The sequence below is a fragment of the Gracilinanus agilis genome, chromosome 1, assembly GCF_016433145.1.
Source record: "Gracilinanus agilis isolate LMUSP501 chromosome 1, AgileGrace, whole genome shotgun sequence".
In the NCBI taxonomy this organism is placed as follows: Eukaryota; Metazoa; Chordata; class Mammalia; order Didelphimorphia; family Didelphidae; genus Gracilinanus; species Gracilinanus agilis.
This window is the reverse complement of record NC_058130.1, coordinates 154,489,620-154,515,671: the sequence shown is the minus strand read 5'-3', so window position 1 is coordinate 154,515,671 and position 26,052 is coordinate 154,489,620. Positions and strand designations below refer to the sequence as shown.

At 34.4% G+C, this 26,052-nt stretch overlaps 1 protein-coding gene across 1 annotated transcript in view; it reads left to right on the top strand.

The window, feature by feature from the left end:
* LOC123232011 (guanine nucleotide-binding protein subunit alpha-14) overlaps nt 1-21,546 on the top strand; it is a 287,397-nt gene extending 265,851 nt beyond the window's left edge. Inside the window, exons 4-7 of the mRNA XM_044658350.1 lie at nt 8,587-8,715; nt 12,205-12,334; nt 17,067-17,220; nt 21,180-21,546. Coding sequence (XP_044514285.1) covers nt 8,587-8,715; nt 12,205-12,334; nt 17,067-17,220; nt 21,180-21,370 — 604 coding nt within the window. The 3' untranslated portion in view covers nt 21,371-21,546. The remainder of the gene's footprint in view (nt 1-8,586; nt 8,716-12,204; nt 12,335-17,066; nt 17,221-21,179) is intronic.
* The last annotated feature ends 4,506 nt before the right edge of the window (nt 21,547-26,052 follow it).

Here is a 26,052-nt window from a genome sequence, read left to right as displayed (position 1 = left end):
ACTTATTAAGTATTTCAACAAGTTTTAGAGTTGATTCTCTAGGATCCTCCAAATATACCATCATATCATCTGCAAATAGTGATAATTTAGTTTCCTCATTTCCTATTTTAACTCCTTCAATTATTTTTCTTTTATTGTGAAATCTAGCATTTTTGTAAAATATTAAGTAATAGGGGGATAATTTGCATCTTTGCTTTCCTCCTTATCTTATTGGGAAGTTAATACTTGCTCATGTTTTTGATAGATATTACATATCTTTTAAAGGAACAGCCCATTTGTTCCTATGCTCTCTAGTGTTTTTAATAGAAATGGGTATTGTATTTTGTAAAAGGTTTTTTCTGCATCTATTGAGATAATCATGAGATTTCTGTTAGTTTGATTATTGATAATAATAAATTATGCTCATGGTTTTCCTAAATCAGTGCTGCATTCCTGGTATAAGTCCCACCAGGTCATAATGAATTATCCCCATGATATAATGCTGTAGTCTTCTTATTAATAATTTATTTAAGATTTTTGCAGCAATATTCATTGAGGAAATTAGTCCGTAATTTTCTTTCTCTGCTTTTGGTCTTCCTGGCTTAGTTATAAGCACCATATTTGGGTTATAAAAATATTTTTCTAGGACTCTTTCTTCACATTTTTTGCGAAATAGTTTATATAGAATTGGCATTGATTGTTCTTTAAATGTTTGATAGAATTCACTTATGAATCTATCTGATCCCAAGGATTTTTTCCTTAGGGAATTCATTTATGGCTCGTTCAATTTGTTTTTCTGAGTTGGGATTATTTAAGTATTCTCTTCCCTCTTTTGTTAATCTAGGCCAGTGGTTCCCAAACTTTTTTGGCCTACCGTCCCCTTTCCAGAAAAAACATTACTTGGCTCCCCCTAGAAATTAATTTTTTAAATTTTAATAGCAATTAGTAGGAAATATAAATGCACCTGTGGCCATCACTGCCCCACTGAATTGCTGTAGCACCCACCAAGGGGTGGTAGCACCCACTTTGGGAATCACTGATCTAGGCAATTAAAACTTTTGTAAATATTCATCCTTTCACCTAGGTTGTAACTTTATTGTCAGATAATTGGGAAAATAGCTCTTAATGATTGCTTTAATTTTCTCTTCATTGGAGGTGAATTCACCCTTTTTGTTTTTGCTCCTGGTAATTTGATTCTCTTCTTTCCTTCTTTTAATCAAATAAACCTATGCTCTATCTATTTTATTTGTTGTTTTTAAAATAGAAACAACTAGTCTTACTTACTAAATAGTTCTCTTACTTTCAATTTTGTTAATTTCTCCTTTAATTTTTAGAATTTCCAATTTAGACTTGAATTGGGGATTTAGAATTTGTTCTTTTCTAGTTTTTTTTTAGTTACATGTCCATTTAATTGATTTGTTTCTCTCTGTGTTTTATTGATATAAATATTCAGGCATATAAATTTTTTCCTAAATATTGCTTTGGCTGTATCCCATAGATTTTGATATGTTGTCTCCTCATTGTGATTCTCATTAATGAAATAATTGATTATTTCTATAATTTGTTCTTTGACCCACCCTTTTTGATGAATTAGATTATTTAATTTCTAATTATGTTTTATTTTTTTCCATGAATCTTAATTGATCATAATTTTTATTACATTATGATCTTAACACAATGCATTTATTATTTCTGTTTTTCTGTATTTGGTTGTGAAGTTCTTATATCCTAGTACATGGTCAATTGTTTTGTATGTACTATGTGCTGATGGAAAGAAGGTATAAATTACTAGGTTGGAGACTATCACAAAATATCACAAAAATTATACATTGTCACCAAGCAGGATTTATACAGTGAATGCAAGGATATTTAATATAAACAAAACAGTCAACATTATTGATCATATAAATATGAAAAATTTCAAAAATAATATGATAATATTAGCATAGCAAAAAAAAGCCACTGGGTTATACAAATGTTATCACTTCATACCTATTTCCCAAAGGTAACTTTTTTTTAATAAAAAAAGATGCAAGTTTATTTTTACAAAATCTGGGAAAACTGGAAAGAAATCTGGCAGAAACTAGGGAGAGAACAACATCTCACACTCTATGCCAAAATAAAGTCAAAATGTGTGGTTGATTTAAACATAAAGAGTAATGTTGTAAGCAAATTGGGCAAATATGGGAAAAAATACCTGTCAGATCTATGGATAAGGGAAGAGTTATGTACAAAAATATAATGAGTAAAAGATGATATTACTGAGGAAACAAAAGATTTAATCATCTGAGCATATCTATTTGTTAATGCATGTCAGTTGCCTAACAGATTGGGAACATGTCTTTTCTCAGCTTAGGGCTGGACCCAAAATATTGGATGAGGCAGATTTTGATACCTTATAACAGTTAATTGAAAAAAGCTAATTAAAAGTAAATAATACAGTATTAGGTAACCTGGTTTCTAATTGGAAAAAAAAATTAGGGACTAGATGGGAGAAAGTGAACAGAAACAATTCCATGAATTTAGGAAGTGTCTCACTCCTCTCGACTGTATATAAACCAATAAAGGAACATGGAAATAATAATTGATTGATCAGTATGGGGCCAATTTTCAGATAAGATGTATGAGTTGCTTGAGATGTACAATTAGGAGAAAACTTCCTACATCAAGGCTATTTTTCTTGTCAATATAATGTAAGGTCTTGGTTAAGGGTCTCTAAAGAGCAGGAACTAGTGGTCCAGTCTCCTAGCCATGTAAGATTAGATTCAAATGATACAATAAGGTTTTCTCACAATTCCTAAAATTAATAGACTCTTCACATAAGAGCTAAGTTGAACTAGAGCCATAATTGAACAGAAAGGGAACCAAGCATGCTCCACAATTGACTCATAAGATGTACTTGGTGTGTGGTTCATTCAATTCATAGTAGCAATTTTAATTTTTTAAAAATATTAATTATTCTTAACAGTTGTTTTAAAATTTTTCCGTTCTAAATTCTTACCCTCCTTCCAGATCCTCCCCTACCAAATGAGAAGGCTATCATGTGAAACATTTTCCTATGACTGTAGTAAAAATTTAAAAAGCAAGAAATGTAAAGAAAGTTAAAAAATGCTTTAATTTGAATTCAGAATTCATAAGTTCTCTCTCTCTGCAAATGAATATCATGAGTTCTTTGGAATTGCCATAGACCACTGTATTGAGATGTCTTTCCAGCTTTTTCTGAAATCAACCTACTCATCATTTCTTTTATTACACTAGTATTCCATCATAATTATATAATAACCTGTTCAGCTGTTATCCAACATTTGGGCATCCTTTCATTTTTCATTTCTTTGCCAAGAGCTGCCATAAATATTTTTTTATGTTTCCTTTTCCTTTTTCCTTGATCTATTTGGGATACAGATATAGTAGAAGTATTTCTGGGTCAAAAGGTATTCACTATTTTCTTGCCCTGTGGGCATAGTTCCAATTTTCTTCCCAGAAAGTTTAGGCCAGCTCACAATTCCAAAAATGCAGTATTGTTTCTATTTTTCCATAATACCTCTAGCTTTTGTCATTTTTCTTCTCTGTCATGTTAACCAATCTGATAGGTGTGAAATGGTATCACAGAATTCTTTCACATTAGCAAATTTGCATTTTTCTAATTATTAGTGACTTAAAGCATATTTTAATAGGAGTACAGTTTTAATTTCTTCTCAAAATTGCATGTTCATATCCTCTGATCATGTATCAATTGGGGAATGATTGTTATATTTATAAATTTGGCTCAGTTCCTTATATATTTGAGAAATGAGGCCAATCCTTATATTCCACTTACAAAAATAAATAAATAAATGAATGAATAAATAAAATAAAATAAAATAAGTAAAATGAATAAAAATTAAATAAAATAAAAATAAAAATTAACCATACAATGAGATCAGGGCATTTCTTATCATCCTATCCAATTCTGTCCTACTCTGGATGTATTGTATAGTGAAGAAATAAGGAAAGCCCAGATTTATAGCAGTGACTCATAGCCCCCACACTAATCTTTATTAGATCTAGGAGTTTTAAGCATACTTTCTACATTCATCTTGTTAAAAGGGACTTTCCAAATGAAGGAAATATATTCTCTAATTTTACCACATAGAAAATTAATTATATTTTGAAATCTGGAGTTAAGACACCATAGTTAGTGATTCAAATGATTGATTAGGGATATTTGTCACACTGTTCTTTTTGAATTCATAATAGGTTAAATTGGAAAATCACTTGGCTTTTCCTTGTGTGCCAACATGTGTGCACTTTGTACTGTTTTTTTTCCAGAGGCTTTGTTTTATGTGTGCATGGACCAAAAGAAGATAAAACACATTTATTATATTTGTATAGATATTTATTCATGTAATGAAAGTTAGGAATGATGGATAGATAGAGGAAAGGAAAGAGGAGAGGTATGCCTAAGTGTCCTCAGCAACCAAAAGTCTACTCACAAATATTTTACTTCCTTTTGAGCCATCACATGAACTAGTCAAGGTGTGCTACTTGATGAATAAGTGAGAAGGGCCAAGGAAGAGGAAAGGAATTATATATCCACAGAATGTTCAAGAAAGAAGGTACCTAAGACTGCATCTAGTCCAACTTCATTTTACATATGAGGAAATGAATCTCACACTCAGAGAGTTGAAGTAGGTTTATATTATGTTGATCATCTTTCTCTTCTCTTCCCTTATTTCAGCTTAACAGCAGCATAGCCTGCTTTTAATTTTAATTTAATATTAAGCCTCATTTTTACTTAGGACTACCCCATCTTCAATTCTCTGAAAATAATTTTCTCTCCTTTCACCTACTAGATTACTGTACTTCTTTTTTTTCCCCATGAAAAAACTTATGTTTTTTTTTTTGTTGTTGTTTACACCTGGTTTATTCTAGTCCAGGAAAGAGTTAGTCCAGGAAAAAGAAGGCTTTCTTTTTATCCCCAAAGGATACATAGTGGCACTCAAGCCTAGAATTTAGGTCTTTGGCTCTCATTTAGTACTCTGCATAGTATGCTATTAGATTAGGCAGATGTACAATTAGATGTTGATGATGATAATGATTATGTTGATGTTGCTGAGGATGATCTGGATGACATTGATGTTGATATTGTCATTAATGATGACAGTATTAATGAGGTTGATAGTGTTGATGTTAATGATGTCAATGGTGTTGATGATGATTAAATTTTGAGTTGGAGGTTTTCCTTCCATTTGAACCTTTCTGATTCTTCCCAGTATAATGATTAAAATTTTCTTGGAGACTGTCTCCAATCTCTTTCACCCTTCCATTATACTGGTCTTCTCCACCCCCTCTCCCCATGCCCTTCTTTATGAAATATAAAATTACCCCATTTATTTCTTTTCCCATTTCTCTTAATAGTAACCTCTTTTTTACCTCTAGTTATATATATATATATATATATATGTTTGTATATATATGTACACATTTCATCCTATACAGTTTGTCACTGTTCTCTCTAAGTATAATTCTTCTAGCCACCCTGATGATAACAATTTTTAAGAGTTACCAATATCATCTTTTCTTATAGGAATACAAATCATTTGAACTTATTGGATCCCTTAAAAAAAAGTTTTTCTTCCCTTAATTACCTTTTGGTGATTCTCTTGAGTTCTGTGTTTGGGCATCAAATTTTCTGTTTAAGTCAGGTCTTTTCTTTATGAATGTTTGCAAGGCTTCTAAATTAAATGACCATACTTTCCCCTGCAAGAATATAGTCAGTTTTGCTGGGTAGTTGATTCTCAGTTGTAGACCTAGTTCCCTTGCCTTCCAGAATATCATATTCCATGCCTTCTGGTCCTTCAATGTGGATTCAGCCAGACCCTGTGCTATCCTAACTGTGGTTCCATGATATCTGAAAGGTTTCTTCTTAGCAGCTTGTAGTATCTTTTCCTTGGTCAGGTAGTTCTTGAATTTGGCTATAACATTCCTGGGCATTGTCAATTGGGGATTAAATGTAGGAGATAATCTGTGGAATCCTTCAATCTCCACTTTTCCCTCTTGTTCAAGTATGTTGGGGCAGTTTTCTTAGATAATTTTCTATAGAATGATGTCCAGGCTTTTTCTTTTGTCATGATTTTCTGGTAGTCCAATAATTATTAAATTGTCTGTTATGGATCTTTTTTCCAGGTCTATTGTTTTATCAATGAGGTGTTTCATATTTTCCTCCATTTTTTTCATTATTTTGATTTTGTTGTATAGATTTTTGCTGCCTTGTGTGTAACACTTGTGAAGTCATTTGCTTCTGGTTGTTGGATTCTAATTTTTAAAACTGAATTTCATCCCTGGCTTTTTGGTCATCCTTCTTCTTGTCTGTTTTTCTTTGTAGGTCATCTTTTACTTTCTTTGCCTCATTTTCAAGCTGGTCAATTCTGGCTTTCAAGACACTATCTTCTTGTTTTAGTTCATGTGCCTCTGTTTCTAAATGACTTATTTTGCTTTTTGGTTCTTTTCCTAATTGTCTTCAGCCTCTCTTAATTGTTTTTTGAAAAGTGTTTTGAGTTTTTCCAAAGCCTGAGGCCAGTGTGCTGAGTTTCTGCATTTTAGCTTGGTGTTCCTTGGTCCTCCTCTGTTCCATTTGCTCTTTGCTCATTACCTGGATAGAAGCTGTTGTTTGTAATTTCTTTTTTCTTTTTCTGTTGTTTACTCATATTTTTTCCTTCTTTTCCCTCATTATTGGCTGTAATCTTGATCCTCTTATTATTTGCTGGATCTGTGGGTTTGGGCTATTCTGTCCTGAAGGGGCTTCTTCCCTGCTCTGCTGATTTACTAGATTAGGCTGATGGAGTATTATTGATTCCTGAGGTCAGATCTTCCCCAGCTGAAGGTGTAGAGGCTGAAGGGAGCTGTGCTTCCCATCCTGTTATTAAGGTATTCTGTCCCAGTTGCAGCCTTCCTATTGTGATTCTTGAATCTGTTACTTGGCTTCATTATGACATTTGATTCCTTGATTACTCCTTATATGCTTAGTCCATTACTCTTGCTCTAATTTCACTGGACTCCATCATCTAGTTTTGTCAGACACTTTAATCTAACTATCATTCTTGAATTTCCTCATCATCTTGACCTTCTTTCCTCTTCAAGCCACAGAAGATGGCAGAAAATGATCAGTATTACCTCATAAAATGAAACTCACTAGAAGCAAAACATGACTAAGGAAAACTGCATGAGCTTCAGATGAGTCCAAAGCACCCCAAAAGTGTTCAGAAATGAAATTGTCTAAAAGCCAACAAATAAATGGGAAGTGAAATGCATATGCTTTCTGTAATGATGTTTTTCATCATGAGCTGTAGTGGAACCACCTACATTTGGATGCTAATACTTTAGTTCCCATTGTTTTCTACAGGGAAGTTGAAATGGAAGTTAATAAAATAAATTCAGGAAAAGCAAATGGAGTAAAACAAGGGAGGTGACATAATCTTGAAATGGCATTTTATAAGCTATCTCAGGATGAAGATACAGAAGGAATTGTTAACATCAGAGATAATGTTAATATCCAAAAGAGGATTGAAATGACATCAATAATTTCTCAACTACATATCTGCTTTCTCAAACTTAAAAATATTTATGAGAATAATACACAAAGTTGTCGATGCTATACAAATCAGGAGGAGGGCATGGGGAAGAGCAAGGGTCTCTTGTACCTTATTCTCATCTGGTCTGTTCAAAGCAGGGAAAAACACACAGCATTAGGCATAGAAATACATTTCACTGGAAAGGGAAATAGGAAGTGAAGACAGAAGGAGGAATTATAGAGCAGATTGATTAAGGGAGACATTAGTCCTAAGCAAACAAAGGATTACCAAAATAGTTATGGCCCTTTTTGAAGTGACAAATAATGGGAATCTCAGGTAGTGTCCATAAGTTGGGAAATAACTATGACTCTAGTGGAATATTATTATTAAGAAATAATAAATGGTTTGATTTCAGAGAAACCCAGGAAGAGTTACATGGATAGATGCAGAATGAAGTGAACAGAACTAGGAGGACATTTACTTAGTAACAATAATATAGAAAAACAAAAAATCTTTGAAAGAATTGGGAACTCTGAGCAGTATAATATTCAACTATAATTCCACAAACCTAATGATTAAACATGGCTCCCTCTTCCTAATAGAGATGAAAAACTCAAAGTGTCGAACGTGACACAAACACAATACATACATACATGCATTCACATGTGTATATAAAATTTATATGTATAAATGTGTTATGTATAATTTTAATCAGCAAAAATCTACCCACTCACCTTTCTACCCATACCCCACCCTTTTAAGGAAGGAGATATCAATTTAGACAAATAGAAGAGCAGGCATTTAATTAATGGTTGTTAAGATCACATAATTATCTGCCTAGAATCCAAAAAGAACAAACTGAGTTTGTATATTTGTATATTCTCTCAAAGGTTGACTCTGTCTCATCATATTTTCTGAAAGTTATTTGAAGGGTTGGGTCTAAATGAAATTTTTTTAGTGCTTTGTTTTATAGAAATATATATTTGTTTAGTAGGAAGAGAACTTGCTTGTTATTCTTTGAAAATATATTTCAACTCAACTATATTGAACCTTACAGTTACCTGAGTGATATTGATCGAATTGCCATGCCATCATTTGTGCCAACACAACAGGATGTTCTCCGTGTCCGAGTGCCTACAACTGGAATTATTGAATATCCCTTTGATTTAGAAAATATCATCTTTCGGTAAGATTGTGACCTTAACTGAGTAGCCTGTTAAGAATTTGTAAATGCCACTGGCAGTTTTAAAAAATGGTGTCGAAGAACATGAAACTCATTAATGCTCCCTAAGGTGTTTTATAGCCTTAGGAGAGTATTTACAGCATCTCTGGATCATAAATTTAAAGCAGGAAGGGTCTTAGAGGCATTAAATCTAACCCTCTCATTTTCCATTTGTTTGAGGTGGGATTTGAAGCTCAGACTTCCTAATTCCAAGTCCATCGTTCTATCTACTATATCATATTGCATTAGTGCTCCCTTTACCTGCCAAGGAAGCAGGGACTAGGAGATTTGGCTTAAGATGATTTCAAAATTAGAGCAGGACTTGCAAAGAAAGGCCTTGAGGAATAGAACTCACTTTTCTACTGTTGTTACAGTTATATTTCCTTTTCCTATAAATAGTATCAGCTACCCCTGCACTAGAAGCTGTTATTTCTTTGAATTCTTTGACAACTGATGCTTTTCCTCATTTAGGGAAAAGACAAAAATTCTTCCCAAAATACATCATTGTTCTTTTTTTTTCTCTTCAAACTTTGCTGATTTGCCTCCTTTCCCTAGTCTAGCCTTTTCTAGAACAAAATTTGAGGCACTGTGGTACAATGATAAAAGTACTATCTTTAAGGGGGATCATAGGTTTTTTGTTCAAATACTGCCTCTGAAATGTTGTCAAAATGTGTCAAAGTCTTCACTGTACTGAGATGAAAGTTCAGCTGATTATGAATGTAATAAAGTTGTTCATTAATTTTTAGGAATAATAAGAGCATAGAAACCAAGTTGTGGCAAAACAGGATGAGAGAATGTGATTTATTTTAGTAGGATAAATTGTACAATACCTCACATAGATAAAAGTACATGTATAATAAGCCTTCCTTCTTCCTGCCCAAAAAAATCCACCTTAAATTAAAAAAAAGTTCTACCTCTGACACTTATTCCTGTGTGACCTTGGACAAATCACTTATCATCCCTTGTTCTCAGTTCCCTCAATTCTAAAATGGTGTCAGACTAGATGAGCTGTGAGGTCCCTTCTAGCTCTAGAGACTATGATTCTATGATCAGAATTTTATTCTATATTCTATGTTTTGACATACTATAATTCTGTACCAGATTCTGCATCATGTTTTCTGTTTAATCTCCAAGATTGTTCTCAGTGCTCAATATTTTGTTAGCTTTCTTTGGTTGCAAGATGACGTTGGTCCAGTGCCTTCAGGGAACAAATCATGACTCCAGTATCTCTCTCATAGAAACTTCTTTCATATGTTTACCCATATAACCAAGTTGCTAGATAATTGAGCTGGTGCCTTATTAGTGTCCATCATAATGCTGGGCATGTAGTAAATGTTTAATATTTGTTGAATAAATAAGTTGAATGAATAAATAAGAGAAAGGAAGAATGGGTGGAGTTGAAGGCATTGTACTAGTAAACGTGAGTGGGATCAGTGCCAAATTTTGGTGCATTTTATTTTTTAACACAATTTTTAGGGCTTAGCATACCACCAATTTACTCACTTCTTCTCTAGAACAACACTCATGGTTGAGGAGACATAGGGAAATAACTAGGCTTGAGTATGATTGAGGGATAGTATATAAACATAGTATGCTAGCTATTATTTGAAGAGCTATCATGTGGAAGAAGGATCACAAAATCACAGAATCTCAGAGGCAGAAAGGTTATTAGAAGCCTTGAGAGACAGCATAGCTCAATAGGAAGGATACTGGCTCTGGAAGTGGAGGACCTATTTTCAAATCTTACTCTTTACAGTTATTACCTCTGTGATGTTGAATAAATCATTGCACCTCCCTGGGCCAGCCATTTCCTCATATATAAAATGAGGTTAAGCTAGATGTTCTCCAATGTCTCTTCTAGCTCTGAGTCTAGGATCCATCAAAATTAGCCTATTTTTGAATGAGGTATTCATTCAATCAGTTTGAACATCTCTGGAGAGGGGGAATCCCACTGTCTTCCAAGGCAGTCCATTTCATTTTTGGACCATTCTGTTAAGAATCAAACTGAAATTTTCCTCCCCTCAGATTATACCAAAGGATGGAAAAATAAGTTTAAATTTTCATTTGTGTGACAGACTTTTAAATATTTGAATATTCCCTTTCAGGTGAAATATCTAAAGTTCCTTGAACTGACCTCAACATATTGAGGTCAGTTCAAGGAACTTTAGATATTTATGTTATTATGTATTGAGGTCAGTTCACCACTATATTCTTTCTCCTCAGGGTGCCTTCCAGTTTATCAGCTTCTTTCCTAAAATGTACCTCAAACTAGACAGAGAACTCCAGAAAAAGTATAATAGTCAATGGAACTTTGACCTCTCTCTCTTTTTTTTTTTTTTTTTTTTTTTTGGATTAAATTTGTTCCTCTTCGTGCCTAATAGGACTAGTAGTAGAGGGCAAAAATTGTAGTCAGATTTAGACCTGTGTGAAAGAAGTTCCTAATAATTGGAGGCATCCAAAAATAGAATGAGCTGCCTCCAAAAAAAGATAGATGGGTAGGTAAATGACAGTACAAGAATAAAGCATTTATGATTTTCTAGGCACTGTGTTAAATGCTGGGAATACAGATATTCCCAAAATAGTCCCTCAAGGAGCTTGTCTTCTTGAGGAAAGATGTTGGGGAAAATATACCTGGTTCTGAACAGAATAATCTAGGGTACTCATCAAAGCCAAGATTCCAGAAGTGGATTCCAAGGTTCCAGGGGAGAATTAATAAAGTTCTTAGGAGAGGAGTTGGCCTAGTTTGGAGCATGGTAACTGAGAATTGGAGGCTTGGTTCCATGGGAGATAGAGGAAAAGCTTATCTGAACCAGTGGTAGTTTCCCCTCACAGGAAGTCTTCTAGTGCAACCACTTTGGCGGATTGTTCTATAAACTATTCTTTTTGTTTTTAACTTAAATTTTAATTTTTATTGTAGTGCAAAATACTTCCGTATTGGTCATTGCTGTAAGAGAAAACTTATTTATAACTAAAACTCCCAAATGCTCTGATGTGAAAGACAATGTCAACAGTTCTGTGGAGGTGGACAGCATTCCCCATCAGAAGTCTTTGAGGACTGCCCCAGGTCATTGCACTGCTGAGAGTAGCCAAGTTTTCACAGATAATTATCGTGCAAAAGATTCTTGGTCAGGTATTGATGAACTAGATAGCTTCAGTGATCCCTTACAACTCTGAGATTCCATATTTTCTGGACTCTGAATATAAGGGGTAATTAATAGCTCCTAAACCAAAATTCAGTATTTATAACTCTGTTACTGTGGAGTTCAGTGTGGGGCTGTGGTCATTTCCAAGGGCAGAACTGCTTGTATATTCATAAGGGTACCATCAAGGACTAATATTGAGGAAATCGTGGTGAAGGAGGCATTCAAACATTTCTTTTCTCCAATGATCAAAGACTTTTCTGTAATGAAGAGCTGTGCAAATTTAGTCATGTTCTCTGTTTCTACCTGGCAGGATGGTGGATGTTGGAGGCCAGAGGTCTGAGAGACGGAAGTGGATCCACTGTTTTGAAAGTGTCACCTCCATCATTTTCTTAGTAGCTCTGAGTGAATACGATCAAGTCCTGGCAGAGTGTGACAATGAGGTAAGCTAGATAAAAAACTTAAGTGAGGTGGCTTTAAGAAAGATTTACTTACTCCTAAAGAAAGTGAAAAGAGGATTTATATTGGCAATGGACTTTCTTTTCATTTAGGATAAATTAATTTAAACAATAGTATCCCCCTCCCAAAAAAACACTGCAAGATGCAGTTGCCAAAGTTCTCCTAAGCCATTCTGTCTTTTTTAGCTAGTAGAGAGAATAGAAGTTTTCACAACATACATGTGGATTTTTTGGTAACTTCAGTTTATTTCACATATGCCATTGACCCATTAGGATATCATTTATTTCCCAAATCTGGCTAAAAAGAGTTCATTTGAATATTAATATTTACTTTGGTTAGAAAGAGCTTTTTGATCTTTATTGAATGTAGTTTGGACCTGAAGTTCTCCTGTTGCCTTGGTCAAACTGAGGATTACAAACAGTTGGGGCAGCAGACAGATTCAACATATTAAAGAATAGTACTATCACTAGAAGGCCCAGGAATGGAGGTGACTTTTTTCTCATATTCTCCTTTGCCCCATTTTTTCCCTAAATAACTTATTCTGAACACCTGCATCATTGCATCAATATCTCGTTTTCTAATTTGGTCAGGGGCCTCTTTGAAAAGCCGCAGGGAGGCGTTGCTGGATCTACCTTGGTTAAACTGTTGGTATAGGTCCTTGTGGGATCCTGGGTTTAAACTGCATGTCTGCCTTTCTAGTGAATTTTTGTAGCCCTGAATAAAATACTCATTAAGTTAAAAAAATCTAGATTTTATCTGAGGCAGTTTCTGGTCATGATAGGAACTAAGATAGAGTGGTCACATGTCCAAGATCTTGCAAAACAGTCCTGATTTCAATCAAATAAAATGTTTTTAAAATTATTTTTATTTAAATATTTATTAATGCAATATGCTTTTACAAATTAAAATTTTTGAGTTTCAAATTTTCTCCCTTCTGCCTGCCATGCCCCCCTCCTTGTGAAGGCAAACAATATATCAATTTTACGTGTGATTTCATGCAAAACATATTTCACATTAGCCATGTTTCAGTAAAAAATACAAACAATATAAAACAAGAAAAATAAAGTTTAAAAAAGAATGCTTCAATCTGCAAAGTTTGGATATCTCTCTAGAGGTAGATAGAACTTTCATCATTGGAAATGTCTTAGATCATTGTCTTGATCAGCCAAGTCTTTCAGTTACAATATGGCTGTTAGTGTGTATATTTTCTTGGTTCTGCTCACTTCATTTTACATCAGCGCATATAAGTCTTGCCATTTTTTCCTAAAACCAGCCTGCTTGTCATTTCTTATATCAATTTTTTAACATGACAGAAAAGGAAAAATAACATGTGTCAGAGGAGATGTGGAAAAACTGGGACATTAATGCACCACTGGTAGAAGTGTGAACTAGTCTGAACACTCTGGAAAATAATTTAGAACTACACTCTATTCATTAGAGAAATTGGTCTATAGACTTCCTTCTCTGTTTTTGCTCTTCTTTGTTTAGGCATCTGTATCATTTTTGTGTTATAAAAAGAATTTGGTAGAACCTCTTCTTTGACTATTTTTCCAAATAATTTGTATAGTTTGGGGATTAATTGTTTTTTAAATGCTTGTGAATCAGTCTGGCCATGGGGATATTTTTCTTGATAGCTCATTCAATTTCTTTTTTTCTAAGATGTTATTGTTTAAGTTTTCTATTTTCCTCTGCTAATCTGGCCAATTTACATTTTTTGTAAATATTTATTCATTTCCCTTAGATTATCACATTTATTGGCATATAATTGGTTAAAATGACTCCTAAGAATTGCTTTAATTTCATCTTCATTGATGATGAGTTCAATCTTTTTACTTTTGATATTGGTAATTTAGTTTTCTTCTTTATTTTTTAATTCAAATCTAATAATGGTTGATTTATTTTATTGAATTTAAAAAGAGATTTTGGCCTTGTTTATTAGTTCAGTGGTTTTCTTTTCATTTTATTGATCTCACCTTTGATTTTCAAAATTTCTAGTTTGCTGCTTGTTTATTTTTTATTACATACTTACTAACCACCACCACCACCACCACCAAACATTTAAGTAAACAAATGCATAAAAAATTGCATGTAAAACCACAAACTTCACATCGTTTATAATGTTTTAAAATACATAAATTATATGTGTGCTAATATTAACATCTGCTGCTTTTGAATTCCCTTTGCATTTATTTTTATTTTGACACTTTTTTCTCTCAATTTTGTGGCATGTATTTTATAAATGTGATTATGGTAAATATTCTTAGTCTTTTCTCTTTTTATCTCTTCATAAATTTACCCTATTTTCTTTGTAGTTCCAATATGTGTTATTTCAAATAACATAATACAATTTGTTATATTCAGATACCACAATCTCTTTAGCCATTTCTCCCATTTATTGCATTTGTGTTATTTCCAGTTGTTTTGTCATTATAAAGAATGCTTCCATGAATATTTTCATACCTACATAGCTTTTTACCTTCTCAATAATGCCTATTTGGGCCAAATCCTAATAAAGGGATCCCAAGGTTAATAAGAATGAATAGCTTTACAGCTCATATGGTATATGTCCATCTTGTTTTCTAAAGAGCTATTTCTAAAGAGCTATTTTGTTTTCTAAAGAAGCATTGGCAATTTGTGCTCATCCATATGAAAATATTCCTGTTTCCTTACAGTCTACTTTTCCCAGTATAGATTTTTTTCTGTCATATTTAAAGGTCTTCTTCTTGTTCTTCCTCTTACCCCCAACCCTCAGAGTATTAACCAAAATACCTCTCAGAGAATGACACTGATATTATGGGTTTGTATAGTACTTAAAAAGATTATCTCCTTTGAGCTTTACAATTACCCTTTGAGACAAGTACAATAATAATGTTATTTCCCTGTTCTATAGATAAGGAAATTATTTGATTTGCTCTGTCACATAGTTAGCTACAGAAGGGGGAATTGCACCAAATTTTTTTTTTTTTTTACTCCAAGTTTGGCACCTCATCCATTTTGGCATGTGGCATCACATGTATTCGTAATTGCCTTTTTTTCCCCTTGTGAATCCTTCATCATTCAAAAATGTCCCTGAAAATGGTGTCCTGGAGTATGACAATACTGTCCTAACACTCCCATCATTTTAGTGGCACCAAACTTAAGCAGATATAATAAAAACACGATCAAGAAAATGAAGAATTTGATGTCAGTCACTGAAATCTTCAGGCTTTGGCCACGGCAAAAAAAGATATTGGTGGATATTAAATGCTCAGAGCTCATACTAAGAGCCCTCAAGGCTGTGTGATGAGGCCAAGAGCGCTTTTGTCCATCCCCTCTCAGAGTTCATTGTGCTGTATTATATGTACAATGTGTTAAATACGTTATTCTGTTAAACAGTACACTATGCAGTCATTCAGTGTGCTACTATATTGTCATGTCTTGCCTGTGATGAATGCATCACACCTATCTGTGACAAGCTATGTCACACAAATGCTATGCCTTGTGAGAAGGGTTGTGCTGGTCAGACACAGGTCATGCCATGTTGAGGGGAAATGCTTGCTGTCCTAAATGGCACAGCCCTGCCTATCTCCAATCCCACACCCCCATGAACTTCTATAAGCTTTTTTTAGAGTGGTGGAATTTTTACACAATGATAATTTTTTCCTGAGTTTCTTTCTATAAAACCTTTTAAATCAATCTTTATCCCAATCCAGCTTAATTTGTTTAAAAATAAATTTTTTCACTCTACTTCATCTAAATTCTTAACCATAACAAATCTGTTTACAGTTTTATTTCTCAAAAGTCTTCTTGCTCTGTGGAACCGGAGTCTTCAAACCACTGAACCTGGTTGCATTGCTATTCTGTGTAAACTAGAGCTTTTAAGAACACTGTGTATCTTTTGATGTTAGGAAGAGCAAAGATACTTCCTAACTAGTTGGAGAAATACAAGATACATTGGGAGAGTACACTAGTAGTCAGGAAGAGGAGGAGGGAGGGAATCAGAAAAGACTCCACATAGAAAACAAAGAGGCCCATGAAAGAAGTTCTCCAGTATTAATTTATCAATGCTACATGATGGGAGAGACAGGCAGATATCTCAAAAGCTATGGAAAGCTGGCTAGATACATTCTAAAAGAAAGATTAAAATGGCCTATCTCATGTTGATCGACTGGTCTTAAACAAGCTTTGTTTTCTTTCATGTTTTCCCAAGAAGAGAAAAAGAAGGATCTTGGAATTTAGCTAGCTATATAACTGGGAATTGATTTCTCATGACAAACACAAAGATTATCATGTAAAGGCAGAACATGATACTTTTGTCAAGTGCAAGTTTGTGCAAAACTGTTTCATTTTCTTAGATTCAAATTCATGGTTTATAGGCAGAAATGTGAGATTGCTGTGGAAGGGGCAATCTGGGAAGGAGAGCAGCAAAGCAAGCAGAAAGGATTTAGCAAAGAGATGGATAAATGGAAGAGAAAAATGGGGGAAGATATAGGCCTGGTGAGGCTAGGAGAATGGTCAATTGCCCTGCCCTCTCCACTTTTTCACCCCTTGGAGTAAAGATGAGAGTAAAGGCTCCTTCCATGTACTTGGCAGTGACCCCAAGACCTCAGGATTGGGAGATCTGGGCACCCGAAAGGGTGTGGTTTACTGGGAGGGATGGAAACCTGCTTGGCATGCCATTTTGAACATGTTTCTTTTTTTTTCTCATGCTTAGTGCCGTCTTTATTTTCTACACAGAATCGCATGGAAGAGAGCAAAGCCTTATTCAAAACCATCATCACTTACCCCTGGTTTCTGAATTCATCGGTGATTTTATTCTTAAACAAAAAAGATCTTTTAGAGGAGAAAATCATGTATTCCCATCTAATCAGCTATTTCCCAGAATACACAGGTAAGATTCTCTGATTATGTTTAAGAATTTGTGCTATAAAAAAGTGCATTAGCCTAGCATGTTAGTTACATTTTAATGTGACATATCTTTTCTCTCCTCTGCCTCTCCAGGTTGGTAGATGGTGGAACTGCTGCTTATTGTAGGAAATATGCAGCATCTTTAACATTAAGAATCCTAGAACATAGGAACTCAGATCTAGGGTTGAGAGGGAGCTTGGAAGTCAATTTTTCATCTTTCAGGTGATGAAAGTGAGGCCTAGGAGGAAATGAGTTGTTTAAGATCATACGGTTGGAAGTGACAGAAAAGTCTTTTGAACAGAATTCTCTGACTCCAAATCTAGGTTAGACAACCACTGGTATGGGATGCCTAGTCACAGTAATGATCTGATACATAACAATAGGGATGGCCACAGGACATCTGGATGACTTTTATTACCTCCAGCAAGTAGAATTCTGGAATGCTGCTCTTTTCTGCCCATTTTATTGTGTGCATTTTTCTGATCCATGTAACATGGCCTCTCTAGAGGAACCGTTCATGATTAATGGCTCTATTTTTTATGAGTCCCCATACCTGAGCAACACCAAGTTTAGGTATCAAGGTTGATACTACAGCACTTAAATACATGCCCTGGGGGAGGAAAGACATGAGTGTAACCACAAAATTAATTAATTCAAGGTGATATACAGCATATTTGCTGAAATATCCAGGGAGAGAAGTATGAAAGGAAGAAAATTCAATGTTAAGCCCTAAAATGCCTTTTAGCTACTCTTTTAGCTACTCTTCTAATATCACAAGTTGAGCCATTTGTTCAATTGACCAGGACTTGGCCAAACAACCTCTTCCTTGACTTCTATCCTGGTTTGTAGCTAAGAAATGGGCTGGAACCAAAGTCCTAGGAGAGAAAATCTTAGATGTAAACAAGAGTCTCTGCTTATCCTGTGAGCATGGGGAATACCTTGGAAAATGTGAGCCAGAATCCTTTGCTGTCCAGTGGGAAGAGGTCATGTATGCATGCTCTTTTTGGCCCAGCTTTGGGAGTGGTGTGTAAGGGGGAACCTTCTTAAATAGAAGCAGTAGTAGAAAAATGAAGAAATATCATCCTGTTTCAAAAGAATTCAAGTTTAATAGCATGGCCTTAATTCTTTAGGAGGTGTGATCATGGATCAAAGACCTATTGCTCTACCCTTACCACTCTTCCACCTGTAAGTCAATACACAGAAGTTAAGGGTTTAAAATTAAAAAAAAAAAAAAGACCTATTGCTCGAAGGGGCTTTAAATTAGGTCATCAAATATAAACTTCTTATATTACAGACAAGGAGACTGAAGCCCAGGGAGGCAAGGCTAGTAAGGGTCTTAGGGGAGATTTGAACCCAAACCCTTCAGGCTCCAAATCCAGTGTCCTATTCTCTCATCTCTTATTTGAATGATCCTACTTCTTAAAGAGTCCAATTTTGTCAGTTTTCCTCCTGCCAGCATGAAGTTGAGTGTGATCTTTGAATTTCTGTGTGTTGTATGAATGCATGTATATAAAATGTGTAGAATATGTAGAAATGTAACATAAGTACATATACATTATAAAGTAAAATCATAATTATATTAAAACTCCATAATTATATTAAGACAAATTTTATTAAATGTACAATGAGTGTTTAAGTTTGAGGTGATTATTTCAATATTATTTAGTATAATTTATGTGTATACCATGTCATATGTATTTGTAATTTAATATATACATGTTTGTGTATGTATTACATTTATACACACACCCCTTTTAACTTTTCTGGGCCTCTATTTATAAAATAAAAAGGTTGGATTCGATAAATTCTAAGATTTCCCTCAAGCTCTAAATCTATGATCTCATGTTTGCATTAACTAATAAAAAGCAAAATGGGATAATTACTGTCTTAAAATTACAAAGTGTGTGTTGTAGGGACATAAGTGAGGGAGAAAGCAGAACTACTTTGTTCCCATTTTGCTTCTTTCTTCTCCATCATGAAGGATTTTCAAACTGGAAGGGGGAAGAACAATTTTGGTTAAGGAAGAACTGAAGTCCTTAATAAGTGAGAAGGATTATAATGTAACTAGTTGTTTAAATGAATTCAAGTCTCCATGTCCCAGAGAATCCCAGAGTACATAAAGAAATTTCAGATTATCACAGGGCTATACTATTTAAGATAGCATGGAGAACAGGAGGTCTCAGAAGATTGGAGGTCAAATATTTTCAAAGGGGTGAAAAAGGTTTCTAGAGACTACAAACCAGTGAACCTAATAAAATCCCCACCAAAATTCTAGAGTGTTATTCCAACTGTTGCTTTAAGAACATGTAGAAAAAAAATGGAGATCATTCACTAAAAATAATGCTGCCAAACTAAATTCTGTTGCTTTTTTTAAAAACAAGATTATTAGGACAAGTGATAAAAATATGTTTTCAACATTTCTGGCAAGCCATTTGACAAAATTATTTTGGATATGATGGAGAAATGTGTCCTAGGTAATAATTGGTTGAATTCATAGCTGGTTAAACTACTATAACCCTTGCCTGAACTATTTAAGACCCTGAGAAAACTCCACTGTGGAACTAATGCATACACCTGTAAAATCTTTTCTCAGTGATTTCCCCCTTGCCCCATACCAATCCAAATGAAGATTTTGGATCTTCCACTGGTATCATTCAAACTGCATTCTCTGTCTCTGCAACTGTTCAATTCCTTATCCTCCTCAGCTGTTCTCTTTGTGAAAGCTACCTACTCATTACTTTGCTTTCTAGAATGCCTGTTCCATAATTAACAACTTATTTTCATCTTAAATGTTTTCCTCTCCTATCGCATCCATATTCTTGCTCTCTCTGAGACCTGGATTCTTCTAAATGGCACAGATGCCTTAGCATTCATTTCCATTACTGGTTGTGGAGTCATTTACCATCTTCAACTCAATGGGTGAGGTAGGAGAGTCACAATTGTTTTCCATTTCCTCTTCCAGGTTTGATTGCCACCATCATCATTCAGTAACTTCTCCTCTGAGGTTCATTCAATCCATAGCTGTCACCCAATCCAAATTCTGGAAACTATCGTTCTCTAATATTTAGGATATTCGCCCTTTTCCCTTAATGAGTTATCTAGCTCACAAGTCTTTCCTCCTCAACTCTTGCCCTATACTAGGGGACTTCAACATGCATATTGATACTCCCTCAGACAAACTTTAAAAACACAATTTCTCAACTTACCTGATTTTTATGACCTCTTTCCCACCCTACCTCAGCCACATTCAAAGATCTCCTTGATCTTGCCATCACTCACAAATGTGCGACAACTTTGAAATTCCCTTTATCTTATTAGAATCTATTGTAATTTCACTCCTGTGCTTTGAAATGCCAAACTCTGTTCTTCATCCACAATAATCTCCAATCTCTCATTGTCTGTTCTTTCCCAGGCCATTGTCTCTGCATTTGTCACACTCCTTTCAGTTTCTCATCTTGACCCTTTAGTGACATAGTTCAACTCTATACGGTCTTCCTAAATCCTTTGCCTCCTTATTATATCACCATCCAATCCGGCTCTGCAAAACTTAGCCATGGCTCACTCCTACTATCTACCATCTTCACTCCTACACATGTGCTACTAAATGAAGCTGGAAAAAATCATGAAATTATGCTGAATCCATTACAAATTTATGTTGTTATTCTCTTGATTGGGGGTGGGGCATTATAGTTGTTTTCATAAAGTTTTATGTGTAATGAGATTATTATTTTAAGTAGATTAGTAAATATTTAAAACATAAATATTTTAATGTTGAATACCATAAATATTGATATAGCTTACATAAACAAAAGCTCTTTGGTGTCCTCAATAATTTTTAAGAATGTTAAGGAATCTTAAGTCCAAAAAGTTTGAGAAGAATGTTTTATAATGGTCCAGTATGTCTCTCAATGTCCTAATATGCATGATTATGCCTCTGACTAGGACCCAAACAGGATGTCAAAGCTGCCAGAGACTTCATCTTGAAGCTTTATCAAGACCAGAATCCAGACAAAGAAAAAGTTATCTATTCCCATTTCACATGTGCTACAGACACAGAAAACATTCGCTTTGTGTTTGCAGCAGTCAAGGACACTATCCTACAATTAAACCTGAGGGAATTTAACCTCGTGTAAAAGCTGTATTCTTCCTTTCTCTCTGTAATGAGAAAAGAAAGGGCTTTTGGCATCTTCTTGGTTTCTTCTGCAAATGCTTCTCAAATTCTCCTTTTACTGCCCTACCCATTATACTGTGACTCACAGATATCTAGCCTCCTCTGAAACACAAGTCTGAGGATGAAATCCACCAGGTTTCCTCAATAACTGTTACAGGCTCAGAGGAATGAAGAAATGGGTATTGGAGCTTAGAGGAAAATATATGAAAGTTTACTAATGCTTTTTAAAAAACTCAAATCTGAATCTGATCTAATGGTTCTTTTTTGAATTTTGACTGTGAGATTCTTTTTGTGCATGAATTTTGAATTTAAGGATATTTAAGATGTATATTTTATAGAAATCTATAAAACCAAAATCAAACAAAAAAAACCTCACTCCAATCCATAATGCATTCTTAATTGTTCCTTTTTCAGTGTTTAAACATAGCCATTTATAATCATGTAACATTAAGCTTTTAATCAGAATTGTCTTATATCATATAGCCATGCTCTTAGGGTTGTATGGGAATGACTGGAGGCAGGCACTGGAGCAGATTGGAAGCTCTATATGAAAATTTATAGTTTGGGGTTTTTTTTTGACAAGTTGAAGCATTTTTCCTTTTGTAACATTTAAAGAGATTGTTTTAAAGTGCATGAATATAAAGTTTTGAAGCAAACCAAAAAAAAAACTATACATGCATAATAAATTGGCTTTGTAAAAATATAAACTGATATCAAAATAAAGATAGCATTGCCAAATCTTCCATCTACTAAATGAGCTTTGGAAACACTACATTTTAAAAAATAATATATTGTGTGTGTTTGTGGTAAATAATACAAATGCATATAGCTAGATGTATGTAACATTGATTTGTCAACAAAATCATGTAAAATAATGTACAATAATATCTGCCAGGATTGAGTGGAGACTTGAGTTCATGACAGAATGTTGAATTCTACATGGTCTGTGCCTTCCTAAAAATGTTTAAGAATATAACATCCCATTTCCTTACACTGATTATTTTGTGAGTGTTTTTAATGAAGCTTTAATTTTAGATACTCATATCTAATCTTTTAATCTTCCAAAGGAAAAATGATTGGTAGAAGTTGCTTGTAGAATACATCTACCACTTTCCAAATTATGTTTTTGATAAGTTAGAGTTGTAATTCCCTTGTAATAAAGGGAATGATTATTCTCAAATCTTATTAATAACATGATCTATATACATGAGCCCCTTTGGCGCACAGTGTGGCAAAGTCAAGGTAAAAAAAATGTCAGCAGACCAGAACAATGGAATCTAATAAGACAGATTTTTATATTGGTAGAATATGAAATTCTACAATTGGGTTCAGGAAATCATCTTTACAGGTATGGAATGGGAGGGACATGTCTAATCAACAGGTTGATGTGAAGGAAAAGAAATCTGGAGATTAAAAAATACACCTTAACATGAGTGTGAGGGCCCAGATGGCCCATGGCAGTCAAAAGGCTAATGCATCCCTAGGTTGTTTTAAAAAAAAACAAAGCATAAGGCAGGGCACAGTCCCACTGCATTTTGGGGGACTACATCTGCACTGCCAATGCCACTAGTGGAAGGGTCACCCGTTAATAAGAGCCTGCCTAAGTGGAGCATATCCAAAGGGAGGCACCCAGGATGGGCTTCACAAATACGCTATGTGATGACAATTGGATGGAATTTGGAATGTGTAACTTAAAGAAGTGACAGGGCATATGAGATATCACATATCTGAAAAATTATCTTGTTTTTTATTTTAATTTTAAAGTATTTTCCCATGTTTAACATGATTCATTTTCTTTCCCTTCCTTCTTCCCTCTTCCCTCCCAGAGCTGACAAGCAAATCTACTGGGTTGTACAAATGTTGTCACTTGATACCTATTTCCTATTATCTATAGTCATTGGGGAAAAAAAAGCTCTAAATCACTATTAATCAGAGAAAATACAAATTAAAACAACTCTGAAGTATACCTCACACCTATCATTTTGACTAATATGACAGAAAAGGAAAATAATGTTGGAAGTGATGTGGAAAAATTGGGACACTAATGCACTGTTGGTGAATTTGTGAATTGTTTCAACCATTCATTTAATTTGGAACTATGCCCAATGGCCTAAAACTGTACATACCCTTTGACCTAGCAATATTATTATTTAGTCTGTATCCCAAAGAGATATTTTAAGTAATAACAAAAATATTTATAACAGCTGTTTTTTTGTGGTAGCAAGGAATTGGAAATTAAGGGGATGTCCATCAACTGGGGAATGATTGAACAAGTTGTGGTTTATAGAATGTGACCGAATACTACAGTGATCTAAGAAATAATGAGCAGGATGCTTTCAGAAAAACCTGAAAAGACTTACATGAACTGATGGAAAGTGAAGTGAGCAGAAGCACAAGAATACTGTATGATGATTAATTGTGAATGACTTAACTATTCTCAGCAATACAATGCAATGATCCAAGATAATTTTAAAGGACTAGAAAAATGCTATCTACCTCCAGAGGAAGAACAGATGGAGTCTGAAATGAAGATCAAAGCATACTTTTTTCCCCTTCTTTCTTTTTCTTTTCTGGGGGGGAGGGGGTTATGTTTTCTTTCACAACATGACTAATATATATAAATATGTTTTACTAGACAACCTTTATCAAATTGCTTGCCATCTCAGGGATGAAGGAGAGAGGGAGAAAATTTGGAATTAAAAGTTTTTAAAAATTATGCTAAAATCTGTTTTTACATGTAAATGGGAAAAATGAAATAATAATAAAATAAACCAAACTCACCCAAATTAGTTTAAAATAAATCCTCCAAATATTGAGCTTCATGAAGGTTTCTGAGAAATATTAATATTATGAGCTTTCCATTTACATTCTTCCTGCACCTACAGGGAATATTGGGATTGAGTGTTTTTAGCCTTGCAACCGACTCTCAGTTATTTAGGTGATAACTCAGGTACCACCACCATCATGAATCCACTGTGTAATAACTACAATTCTCACATAAATAAGCACACACTTTTCCAGAACAAAATGGTTAAGAGAATCTTGTTCTAACATATTTGATAAATAGTCATCCAGGAAATATCTGAATACCTCCAAAGATGGGAAGCCCACCTCATTTATGGAGAATTCTAATGGTTCAGAGATCATATACACCAATTTGCCTCTTTTCAATTTTTAGCCTATTGCTTATAGCAGGGGGTGGAATAGTGTTACAATAACAGGATTAGGTTCATCTCAATGTGAAGAGTTGTAAGTGGATGTCATTGCATAGGCCACAAAAAGAACTAAGTAAAAAAGCAAAGTAAAAATAATGAAGAGTGTTAATGAATGTGCTGAAAACTTCAGAATGTCAAGTAGGTGCTTTATGATCACTGAGCATCTACCACATTGTGGATACTTCATAAATGAGACCTCGTGGCATGAAGGTAATGGTAGCTGTAAGACAAGTGACAATAGCAAAGACCAGTCTAAATTATAGAAGGGAAGAAATTACATGAAATTATTCTTCATTTGAGTACGGAGTCCATGGCAGAGAAAAACAAATTGGTAATTATACACTGATTACCATAGGAATGAGGTAGGAGTAAATCTCTCACAAGCAGTCGATTTCTAAAGTCTCTGGATAATTCTAAACTCCATGGAGATCAGCACAAGCACAGCTAGGACAACAACACTATTGGAACACAGGGTCAAACAGCATAACCTTAATTTTTAAAATATTGAACTGAAAATGCAATTAAATTGACAATACTAATGGTCTCTTTATGTCTTGAGTTTCATGGTTAGATATAAACCTCCCCCTTCCATAAAGATTTATCAATGTTGTCAATCAACATTCTGAGTTTCTTTTCTATGGAAGAACAAAAACAAGGTATTCACCCACATCATCAATCCAGGGGAGAAAACTGCTTCATTTGCCAGAAATCAGTGGTTATGGCACACATGAGAACACACAGTGCCTACACCTGCTGGCTATAACATCTTTCTTTGGGCTTCATTTCAGAAGCCTTTCCAGTGCCAACAGTGCCCATTACTTAAGTTTTTAGGTTTGATCCCAGCCTGTTTCCACTTCTGACCCTGGGATTTTAAATGCTTATTTGGATAGTACTTAATGCTAATGTGTTTTAAATGAATAAATTGTGAACTCAGATACACAAGCTAAGATATTTAGACAATCCAACTATCTGAGGTTCAGAGAAGGGTTAAAGAAAGAAATTTCCAAGCTCAGGGATGGTAAGTGAAGATCCCTTACAGCAACATTATCAATTAAGCCTTCAAATCAAGTGTATTGATTACCTACCCTATGCTGGCCAGATTCTAGATAAGTTCTGAGGTTAAAATATCTTCTCTGTCAGACAGATATAATTAGAGTCACTCAAATCTCTATTACAGTTTGCAATCCCTGTAATATTACTTCAGTTTGTTAATTACATAAAATAACCTGGAAGTGATCAATAGTATATGTAGTGAATTTTTGTGATCATGTCAAAGATTGAAGAGTTTGGTCCAAAAAAAGAAAAATACACTTATAGTTTGGCATGCTGTTTACTGTAGCTTTTACTACAACGCAAGAATTTGAACAGATCAGAGAATTTCAAAGCCAGTAACTCATACACATTCCAGATTTCAAAAACATCTTAGAAT